The 12,483-nt window shown below is 47.4% G+C and overlaps 1 protein-coding gene across 1 annotated transcript in view; it reads right to left on the bottom strand.

Annotated features, from left to right (window-relative positions):
* LOC138666859 (ephrin type-B receptor 5-like) overlaps window positions 1-12,483 on the bottom strand; it is an 87,321-nt gene that overhangs the window by 17,669 nt on the left and 57,169 nt on the right. Inside the window, exons 8-10 of the mRNA XM_069755040.1 lie at window positions 10,592-10,751; window positions 1,403-1,520; window positions 8-63 (exon numbers count right to left, since the gene is read on the bottom strand). Of these exons, the coding sequence (XP_069611141.1) occupies window positions 8-63; window positions 1,403-1,520; window positions 10,592-10,751 (334 nt within the window). The remainder of the gene's footprint in view (window positions 1-7; window positions 64-1,402; window positions 1,521-10,591; window positions 10,752-12,483) is intronic.

Here is a 12,483-nt window from a genome sequence, read left to right as displayed (position 1 = left end):
CACTCACCTCTTGACGTGATATAGTGCTGCAGTCGGTCGGTGTACGGCGTCTCTCGTCTTTTACTATAATTACACCATAGGAGAAAGTCAAATCAATACATTTATAAATGAGAAGCCAGTAATATTGTTTTTTTTTTTTGCTTTTTGTATTTTTTTGCATTTTTCTAGAGAAAAAAAAAGTAGATTATTTTTCACTGATTTTTTTTTCCGCCAAATTTGGAAAAACGGGAATCACATGGTCTTTAAGTCTTGGCCTCACAGCTTGATGAAACCCTTTAAGATATTGATACTTTTGTTCTGCTTATTAAAAGTCATCATGAACACATTACGAATACTCCCTATGGAACGAGACATGTACCACTGGTCGAGAACCTAAACTCTAGACCACCAGGGACTCTTACCATTAACTTCTTTATTAGTTTCTCTCAAACTACTCGCAAAGATATGTGTTGCCTAACAAAAGTCACGATGATGGGTACTCCGTACAGACGTAACCCCAGGACGTATGTGCCAAAGTTTAACTATTTAGGCTCTAGACCACCAGGGATTTCACCATCACCCCCATACCAATGTCTTGCAAAATAATCCTTAGTTAATGATCATACACAATACTGCTTGCATAGAGCCAGTATGAACAAAGTACAAGGACCCTCGGAAACATGCACCACAAGTTGGGAACTTAAGCTCTAGACCACCAGGGACTCTAATATTAACGTCTTCACCAGTGTCTCTCAAATTCCCCCTGAAGTTATAATCCTGCAGCATATTGCTCAGTGCATCCCCCTACAGACACAAGGATCAAAAAGCTAAAAAATTGACTCTAGACCACCAGGGACCATCCCATAAAACCCCTTCCTCAGTGTGTGTCTAAGTACCAACAATGTTATGATCACATACTGGGCATTTAATACATTCTAGTAAACCCTCTTGGGCACACTGACTACAAATGAAGAACATGGGCTCTAGACCACCAGGGACGTCACCATCAGCCCCTTGACAGTGTTTTTGAAAGAACCACAAAAGGTTATGATCCTACACTAGCACATTTATTGATTGACAGTACAGGTATCCCCTATGTACCACAGGTGGAGAATTATGGCTCTAGACCACCAGGGACTCTGCCATTAATCTCCTTCACTAATGTCCCCCCCCAAGGTTATAATCCTACAGTTTGAACACTGTAGCATGAACACATTATCAGTACCCCCTAGAGACAGACCCAGGGGGACACATAAAACATACTCTAGACCACCAGGGGCTTTGTTTATATCAACTTGTAATCTATGGTTCCGTTTTCTAGAAAACTGGTCCTGCTGCTGGGGGCATTGAGGACTGGGGGTCGTGGCGGGTTTTGAGGACTTTCCTTGTGTATTTCCATGATTGAAGAGAATAATGAAATAACCTTTTATAGAGAAGTATAAGGACCAGGAGGATGGAGAGGCCGATGAAGGCCAAAGCCCCGAGGCAGGAGCCGACGATGAGCGGCAGCTTGTCCTGGGAAAATTCCGACCTCTCCCCGCCTAGAAGAAACGAGCAGCCATTATAGGTGATAATATTATCTGGTGTATTATAACCATATATCGCACACAGTGGTCCGCACCCAATACACAAGTCTTCTGCGTGGTGGAAAGACTATTAGATCCTCATTATCACCGCCACATCCTGCAAACATTAATGGGATCACACCACGGCCTATCAATGTTTATTCGGTGTCGTGCTCCCATGACAACACTTCCTGTCAGTGTGATTAGGACATTGAGCCTCATATCTATCGAACTATAAAAATCTACTATTATTCCTGTGGTGGAGCAAAGAAAATGGAAGAATAGATGAGACCGGTGGATATGAGTCCGTATAATGACACAGAGATTTCCACCGCAAACACTACTTACTGCAACTATGAATAATAAACCCCACAGGGGGTAAAGGATGGGGCCGGCGATGCTAATTCAGGGGTGTAACAAGGAACAAGGTGGCCCTGCAACAAAATGTGGAATACGGGGCTTTTTGCTATTTCGACTACTTTGTCCTCTGTTTTCAAACCAATCTAATAGTTAAAGCGAATTACACTGATTATTCTATGCAAATTTCTTGATTCATCTTTATTGTGACCAAACACACAGTTCAAAATGTCCTGCATAGAGTTAAAGAATAAAAAATATAGCGACTTACAGTCACCACTAGGGGGAGCTCCATGTATGCAGAGATACATGATAAGATCCTGTCTGCAGACACCACTAGGGGGAGCTCCCTGTATACAGAGATACATGATAAGATCCTGTCTGCAGTCACCACTAGGGGGAGCTCCCTGTATACAGAGATACATGATAAGATCCTGTCTGCAGTCACCACTAGGGGAGCTCTCTGTATACAGAGATACATGATAAGATCCTGTCTGCAGCCACCACTAGGGGGAGCTCTCCGTATACAGAGATACATGATAAGATCCTGTCTGCAGCCACCACTAGGGGGAGCTCCCTGTATACAGAGATACATGATAAGATCCTTTCTGCAGTCACCACTAGGGGGAGCTCCCTGTATACAGAGATACATGATAAGATCCTGTCTGCAGCCACCACTAGGGGGAGCTCCCTGTATACAGAGATACATGATAAGATCCTGTCTGCAGTCACCACTAGGGGGAGCTCCCTGTATACAGAGATACATGATAAGATTATGTCTGCAGTCACCACTAGGGGGAGCTCCCTGTATACAGAGATACATGATAAGATCCTGTCTGCAGTCACCACTAGGGGGAGCTCCCTGTATACAGAGATACATGATAAGATTATGTCTGCAGTCACCACTAGGGGGAGCTCCCTGTATTCGGAGATACATGATAAGATTCTGTCTGCAGCCACCACTAGGGGGAGCTCCCTGTATACAGAGATACATGATAAGATCCTTTCTGCAGTCACCACTAGGGGGAGCTCCCTGTATACAGAGATACATGATGAGATCCTGTCTGCAGTCACCACTAGGGGGAGCTCCCTGTATAAAGAGATACATGATAAGATTCTGTTTCCAATCACCACTAGGGGGAGCTCCCTGTATACAGAGATACATGATAAGATCCTGTCTGCAGACACTACTAGGGGGAGCTCCCTGTATACAGAGATACATGATAAGATTCTGTCTGCAGCCACCACTAGGGGGAGCTCCCTGTATACAGAGATACATGATAAGATCCTGTCTGCAGCCACCACTAGGGGGAGCTCCCTGTATACACAGATACATGATAAGATCCTGGCTGCAGCCACCACTAGGGGGAGCTCCCTGTATACAGAGATACATGATAAGATCCTGTCTGTAGCCACCACTAGGGGGAGCTCCCTGTATACAGAGATACATGATAAGATCCTGTCTGCAGCCACCACTAGGGGGAGCTCCCTGTATACAGAGATACATGATAAGATCCTGTCTGCAGCCACAACTAGGGGGAGCTCCCTGTATACACAGATACATGATAAGATCCTGGCTGCAGCCACCAGTAGGGGGAGCTCCCTGTATACAGAGATACATGATAAGATCCTGTCTGCAGCCATCACTAGGGGGAGCTCCCTGTATACAGAGATACATGATAAGATTCTGTCTGCCGGCACCACTAGGGGGAGCTCTCTGTATACAGAGATACATGATAAGATCCTGTCTGCAGCCACCACTAGGGGGAGCTCCCTGTATACAGAGATACATGATAAGATCCTGTCTGCAGTCACCACTAGGGGGAGCTCCCTGTATACAGAGACGCATGATAAGATCCTGTCTGCAGTCACCACTAGGGGGAGCTCCCTGTATACAGAGATACATGATAAGATCCTGTCTGCAGTCACCACTAGGGGGAGCTCCCTGTATACAGAGATACATGATAAGCTCCTGTCTGCAGCCACCACTAGGGGGAGCTCCCTGTATACAGAGATACATGATAAGCTCCTGTCTGCAGCCACCACTAGGGGGAGCTCCCTGTATACAGAGATACATGATAAGATCCTGTCTGTAGTCACCACTAGGGGAAACTCCCTGTATACAGAGATACATGATAAGATCCTGTCTGCAGCCACCACTAGGGGGAGCTCCCTGTATACAGAGATACATGATAAGATCCTGTCTGCAGTCATCACTAGGGGGAGCTCCCTGTATACAGAGATACATGATAAGATCCTGTCCGCAGTCACCATTAAGGGGAGCTCCCTGTATACACAGATACATGATAAGATCTTGTCTGCAGTCACCACTAGGGTGAGCTCCCTGTATACAGAGATACATGATAAGATCCTGTCTGCAGTCACCACTAGGGGGAGCTCCCTGTATACAGAGATACATGATAAGATTCTGTCTGCAGTCACCACTAGGGGGAGCTCCCTGTATACAGATACATGATAAGATCCTCTCTGCAGTCACCACTAGGGGGAGATCCCTGTATACAGAGATACATGATAAGATCCTGTCCACAGTCACCACTAAGGGGAGCTCCCTGTATACACAGATACATGATAAGATTCTGTCTGCCGGCACCACTAGGGGGAGCTCTCTGTATACAGAGATACATGATAAGATCCTGTCTGCAGTCACCACTAGGGGGAGCTCTCTATATACAGAGACGCATGATAAGATCCTGTCTGCAGTCACCACTAGGGGGAGCTTCCTGTATACAGAGATACATGATAAGATCCTGTCTGCAGTCACCACTAGGGGGAGCTCTCTATATACAGAGACGCATGATAAGATCCTGTCTGCAGTCACCACTAGGGGGAGCTCCCTGTATACAGAGATACATGATAAGATCCTGTCTGCAGTCACCACTAGGGGGAGCTCCCTGTATACAGAGATACATGATAAGCTCCTGTCTGCAGCCACCACTAGGGGGAGCTCCCTGTATACAGAGATACATGATAAGCTCCTGTCTGCAGCCACCACTAGGGGGAGCTCCCTGTATACAGAGATACATGATAAGATCCTGTCTGTAGTCACCACTAGGGGAAGCTCCCTGTATACAGAGATACATGATAAGATCCTGTCTGCAGCCACCACTAGGGGGAGCTCCCTGTATACAGAGATACATGATAAGATCCTGTCTGCAGTCATCACTAGGGGGAGCTCCCTGTATACAGAGATACATGATAAGATCCTGTCCGCAGTCACCATTAAGGGGAGCTAGCTGTATACACAGATACATGATAAGATCCTGTCTGCAGTCACCACTAGGGGGAGCTCCCTGTATACAGAGATACATGATAAGATCCTGTCTGCAGTCACCACTAGGGGGAGCTCCCTGTATACAGATACATGATAAGATTCTGTCTGCAGTCACCACTAGGGGGAGCTCCCTGTATACAGATACATGATAAGATCCTCTCTGCAGTCACCACTAGGGGGAGATCCCTGTATACAGAGATACATTATAAGATCCTGTCCGCAGTCACCACTAAGGGGAGCTCCCTGTATACACAGATACATGATAAGATCCTCTCTGCAGTCACCACTAGGGGGAGCTCCCGGTATACAGAGATTCATGATAAGATTCTGTCTGCAGTCACCACTAGGGGGAGCTCCCTGTATACAGAGATACATGATGAGATCCTGTCTGTAGTCACCACTAGGGGGAGCTCCCTGTATACACAGATACATGATAAGCTCCTGTCTGCAGCCACCACTAGGGGGAGCTCCCTGTATACAGAGATACATGATAAGATCCTGTCTGCAGCCACCACTAGGGGGAGCTCCCTGTACACAGAGATACATGATAAGCTCCTGTCTGCAGCCACCACTAGGGGGAGCTCCCTGTATACAGAGATACATGATAAGATCCTGTCTGCAGTCACCACTAGGGGGAGCTCCCTGTATACAGAGATACATGATAAGATCCTGTCTGCAGCCACCACTAGGGGGAGCTCCCTGTATACAGAGATACATGATAAGATCCTGTCTGCAGCCACCACTAGGGGGAGCTCCCTGTATACAGAGACACATGATAAGATCCTATCTGCAGTCACCACTAGGGGGAGCTCCCTGTATACAGAGATACATGATAAGATCCTCTCTGCAGACCCCACTAGGGGGGGCTCCCTGTATACAGAGATACATGATAAGATCCTGTCTGCAGCCACCACTAGGGGGAGCTCCCTGTATAGAGAGATACATGATAAGATCCTGTCTGCAGCCACCACTAGGGGGAGCTCCCTGTATACAGAGATACATGATAAGATTCTGTCTGCAGCCACCACTAGGGGGAGCTCCCTGTATAGAGAGATACATGATAACATTCTGTCTGCAGCCACCACTAGGGGGAGCTCCCTGTATACAGAGATACATGATAAGATGCTGTCTGCAGCCACCACTAGGGGGAGCTCCCTGTATACAGAGATACATGATGAGATCCTGTCTGCAGTCACCACTAGGGGAAGCTCCCTGTATACAGAGATACATGATAAGATCCTGTCTGCAGCCACCACTAGGGGGAGCTCCCTGTATACAGAGATACACGATACGATCCTGTCTGCAGCCACCACTAGGGGGAGCTCCCTGTATACAGAGATGCATGATAAGATCCTGTCTGCAGTCACCACTAGGGGAAGCTCCCTGTATACAGAGATACATGATAAGCTCCTGTCTGCAGCCACCACTAGGGGGAGCTCCCTGTATACAGAGATACATGATAAGATCCTGTCTGCAGCCACCACTAGGGGGAGCTCCCTGTATACAGAGATGCATGATAAGATCCTGTCTGCAGTCACCACTAGGGGAAGCTCCCTGTATACAGAGATACATGATAAGCTCCTGTCTGCAGCCACCACTAGGGGGAGCTCCCTGTATACAGAGATACATGATAAGATCCTGTCTGCAGTCACCACTAGGGGGAGCTCTCTGTATACAGAGATACACGATACGATCCTGTCTGCAGTCACCACTAGGGGAAGCTCCCTGTATACAGAGATACATGATAAGATCCTGTCTGCAGCCACCACTAGGGGGAGCTCCCTGTATACAGAGATACATGATAAGATCCTGTCTGCAGTCACCACTAGGGGGAGCTCCCTGTATACAGAGATACATGATAAGATCCTGTCTGCAGTCACCACTAGGGGGAGCTCCCTGTATACAGAGATACATGATAAGCTCCTGTCTGCAGCCACCACTAGGGGGAGCTCCCTGTATACAGAGATACATGATAAGCTCCTGTCTGCAGCCACCACTAGGGGGAGCTCCCTGTATACAGAGATACATGATAAGATCCTGTCTGCAGTCATCACTAGGGGGAGCTCCCTGTATACAGAGATACATGATAAGATCCTGTCCGCAGTCACCATTAAGGGGAGCTCCCTGTATACACAGATACATGATAAGATCCTGTCTGCAGTCACCACTAGGGGGAGCTCCCTGTATACAGAGATACATGATAAGATCCTGTCTGCAGTCACCACTAGGGGGAGCTCCCTGTATACAGATACATGATAAGATTCTGTCTGCAGTCACCACTAGGGGGAGCTCCCTGTATACAGAGATACATGATAAGATCCTGTCCGCAGTCACCATTAAGGGGAGCTCCCTGTATACACAGATACATGATAAGATCCTGTCTGCAGTCACCACTAGGGGGAGCTCCCTGTATACAGAGATACATGATAAGATCCTGTCTGCAGTCACCACTAGGGGGAGCTCCCTGTATACAGATACATGATAAGATTCTGTCTGCAGTCACCACTAGGGGGAGCTCCCTGTATACAGAGATACATGATAAGATCCTGTCTGCAGTCACCACTAGGGGGAGCTCCCTGTATACAGATACATGATAAGATCCTCTCTGCAGTCACCACTAGGGGGAGATCCCTGTATACAGAGATACATTATAAGATCCTGTCCGCAGTCACCACTAAGGGGAGCTCCCTGTATACACAGATACATGATAAGATCCTCTCTGCAGTCACCACTAGGGGGAGCTCCCGGTATACAGAGATTCATGATAAGATTCTGTCTGCAGTCACCACTAGGGGGAGCTCCCTGTATACAGAGATACATGATGAGATCCTGTCTGTAGTCACCACTAGGGGGAGCTCCCTGTATACAGAGATACATGATAAGCTCCTGTCTGCAGCCACCACTAGGGGGAGCTCCCTGTATACAGAGATACATGATAAGATCCTGTCTGCAGCCACCACTAGGGGGAGCTCCCTGTACACAGAGATACATGATAAGCTCCTGTCTGCAGCCACCACTAGGGGGAGCTCCCTGTATACAGAGATACATGATAAGATCCTGTCTGCAGTCACCACTAGGGGGAGCTCCCTGTATACAGAGATACACGATACGATCCTGTCTGCAGTCACCACTAGGGGGAGCTCCCTGTATACAGAGATACATGATAAGCTCCTGTCTGCAGCCACCACTAGGGGGAGCTCCCTGTATACAGAGATACATGATAAGATCCTGTCTGCAGCCACCACTAGGGGGAGCTCCCTGTATACAGAGATACATGATAAGATCCTGTCTGCAGTCACCACTAGGGGGAGCTCCCTGTATACAGAGATACACGATACGATCCTGTCTGCAGTCACCACTAGGGGGAGCTCCCTGTATACAGAGATACATGATAAGCTCCTGTCTGCAGCCACCACTAGGGGGAGCTCCCTGTATACAGAGATACATGATAAGATCCTGTCTGCAGCCACCACTAGGGGGAGCTCCCTGTATACAGAGACACATGATAAGATCCTATCTGCAGTCACCACTAGGGGGAGCTCCCTGTATACAGAGATACATGATAAGATCCTCTCTGCAGACCCCACTAGGGGGGGCTCCCTGTATACAGAGATACATGATAAGATCCTGTCTGCAGACACCACTAGGGAGAGCTCCCTGTATACAGAGATACATGATAAGATTCTGTCTGCAGCCACCACTAGGGGGAGCTCCCTGTATACAGAGATACATGATAAGATCCTGTCTGCAGCCACCACTAGGGGGAGCTCCCTGTATACAGAGATACATGATAAGATTCTGTCTGCAGCCACCACTAGGGGGAGCTCCCTGTATACAGAGATACATGATAAGATCCTGTCTGCAGCCACCACTAGGGGGAGCTCCGTGTATACAGAGATACATGATAAGATCCTGTCTGCAGTCACCACTAGGGGGAGCTCCCTGTATACAGAGATACATGATAAGATCCTGTCTGCAGTCACCACTAGGGGGAGCTCCCTGTATACAGAGATACATGATAAGATCCTGTCTGCAGTCACCACTAGGGGGAGCTCCCTGTATACAGAGATACATGATAAGATCCTGTCTGCAGTCACCACTAGGGGGAGCTCCGTGTATACAGAGATACATGATAAGATCCTGTCTGCAGCCACCACTAGGGGGAGCTCCCTGTACACAGAGATACATGATAAGCTCCTGTCTGCAGCCACCACTAGGGGGAGCTCCCTGTATACAGAGATACATGATAAGATCCTGTCTGCAGTCACCACTAGGGGGAGCTCCCTGTATACAGAGATACACGATACGATCCTGTCTGCAGTCACCACTAGGGGGAGCTCCCTGTATACAGAGATACATGATAAGCTCCTGTCTGCAGCCACCACTAGGGGGAGCTCCCTGTATACAGAGATACATGATAAGATCCTGTCTGCAGCCACCACTAGGGGGAGCTCCCTGTATACAGAGACACATGATAAGATCCTATCTGCAGTCACCACTAGGGGGAGCTCCCTGTATACAGAGATACATGATAAGATCCTCTCTGCAGACCCCACTAGGGGGGGCTCCCTGTATACAGAGATACATGATAAGATCCTGTCTGCAGACACCACTAGGGAGAGCTCCCTGTATACAGAGATACATGATAAGATTCTGTCTGCAGTCACCACTAGGGGGAGCTCCCTGTATACAGAGATACATGATAAGATCCTGTCTGCAGTCACCACTAGGGGGAGCTCCCTGTATACAGTGATACATGATAAGATTATGTCTGCAGCCACCACTAGGGGGAGCTCCCTGTATACAGAGATACATGATAAGATCCTGTCTGCAGCCACCACTAGGGGGAGATCCCTGTATACAGTATGAGTCTACTCCCCCTAGTGGTGGTGCTGAAAACACTTGATATTTATCATTTACCTCTGTGCAGGAGATTTGCTGCTCTTTATCAGGAATACAAGGATTTGACGTTAATGAAGATATAGTAAGAATCTAATTAGGACTGAATGTTGAAGCTAACAATGACATGATGATGAAAGGTGGAGGTTCCCTGTACGATCGCCTGCAGCGCTTGTCCCACCTTTCCACATGCCAGAATTGCTAAGAAGCTGTCACATCAATTCTCTTCGAGTGCAGCCTCATATACATAATATATGGCATCTGCAGCCGCGCGTTCCTGCTCCATCGTATCTAATTCACCCAGATGTGATGCACGTTAGGTTCGCATTATCGGAGCTGACATGTGTAGTGCTGCGCTCCGCTCCCAGCCGGGGACTCTGCGCTCAGCGCCATGGATCGCCTTCCACTAATTGCCCTGCTTGTCTTTGCGTATCAATGACTTTCCCTGCGCATTGCATTATTCAGTGGAGTCTGGATTACGGGGGGCCGCGCTGCTCACCTCCCAGCAGGGTCTGGAAGTACATGTTCCCGCTGTAGGCTCCATAGCCTCGCTCCGTCCTGGCTCTCACCTGGAAGGAATAAATCGCCCCCGGGTTGAGTCCACCAACTGTTGCCGTGTTCGTTTCGCTGATCAGAGACAGAGATTCGCCCTCATCAGCCTGAGGACAGAAGACACAAGACACATGGTACAAGGTGTTTTATCATGGGGACGGAATTCTGTGCGATCCGCAACTTCTCGGAACGCGTTGCACTCGTCCATTCTATTCCCGGTCACTACAAATCCTTAAAAGACCATTTCCCTGATCGATGGTCGCCGGAGCTCTGTACAGCCCAGCGCTGCTGTCAATCATTGACCGGAAGAGAAAAATATAATCCGCCTTAATTAATTGATATAATAAAAGCTGGATATTTAGGATAGCCACGGTCATGGCGGAATCACGGCTCCCACTGTCAGCTTTGGCGCTAGTCGTTCAGGTCTGGTAGTTTACGATTTGATCATGGCGATCACAGTTCCCTACAGATCACAATGTGACCCCATTCACTCGCAGGGGCTCATGGCGCCGTTTCGCCCCAGCCTAAAACTAACAAGCCGGGTCAGAGCCAGACAAGTGCGGACAAGGATGAAATCAGAAGTGCGGATTTTCAGCCGCATTTTTTGCACCAATTACATTTTGGTTAACTTAGAGTTTTTAATTAATTTTTTTTAATATCAAACTTATGGAAATATAGAGGAAATAAAATGAACAAATATAAACAATATATAAATGTAGCAATTGTTGAATACATGCAATCTCTACAATTGGACTTGTGGAGTGCCTCAATGGCGGTGTTCTGCTAGTGGAATATGGACAAGCTGCGGGGGCCGCAAAAAGGGCCGGAAAATACAACATTCAATAAAGTTGTAAGAAAAAGGATAAAAGGAAAAATGCAAAAAAAAGAGGAAAAAAATGAAAATGAAGATGAAAAAAATCATCGTCGGCTCACTGATTCCTGCTTTGTATGTAGAGCAGCAGCACAGGAAACCTCTAGTAACATAGTAACATAGTTAGTAAGGCCGAAAAAAGACATTTGTCCATCCAGTTCAGCCTATATTCCATCATAGTAAATCCCCAGATCTACGTCCTTCTACAGAACCTAATAATTGTATGATACAATATTGTTCTGCTCCAGGAAGACATCCAGGCCTCTCTTGAACCCCTCGACTGAGTTCGCCATCACCACCTCCTCATGCAAGCAATTCCAGATTCTCACTGCCCTAACAGTAAAGAATCCTCTTCTATGTTGGTGGAAAAACCTTCTCTCCTCCAGACACAAAGAATGCCCCCTTGTGCCCGTCACCTTCCTTGGTATAAACAGATCCTCAGCGAGATATTTGTATTGTCCCCTTATATACTTATACATGGTTATTAGATCGCCCCTCAGTCGTCTTTTTTCTAGACTAAATAATCTTAATTTCGCTAATCTATCTGGGTATTGTAGTTCTCCCATCCCCTTTATTAATTTTGTTGCCCTCCTTTGTACTCTCTCTAGTTCCATTATATCCTTCCTGAGCACCGGTGCCCAAAACTGGACACAGTACTCCATGTGCGGTCTAACTAGGGATTTGTACAGAGGCAGTATAATGCTCTCATCATGTGTATCCAGACCTCTTTTAATGCACCCCATGATCCTGTTTGCCTTGGCAGCTGCTGCCTGGCACTGGCTGCCCCAGGTAAGTTTATCATTAACTAGGATCCCCAAGTCCTTCTCCCTGTCAGATTTACCCAGTGGTTTCCCGTTCAGTGTGTAATGGTGATATTGATTCCTTCTTCCCATGTGTATAACCTTACATTTATCATTGTTAAACCTCATCTGCCACCTTTCAGCCCAAGTTTCCAACTTATCCAGATC

The sequence above is a fragment of the Ranitomeya imitator genome, chromosome 2 (genome assembly GCF_032444005.1).
Source record: "Ranitomeya imitator isolate aRanImi1 chromosome 2, aRanImi1.pri, whole genome shotgun sequence".
In the NCBI taxonomy this organism is placed as follows: domain Eukaryota; kingdom Metazoa; phylum Chordata; class Amphibia; order Anura; family Dendrobatidae; genus Ranitomeya; species Ranitomeya imitator.
The sequence above is the reverse complement of the archived record's forward strand: the minus strand, read 5'-3'. Positions and strand labels throughout refer to the sequence as shown.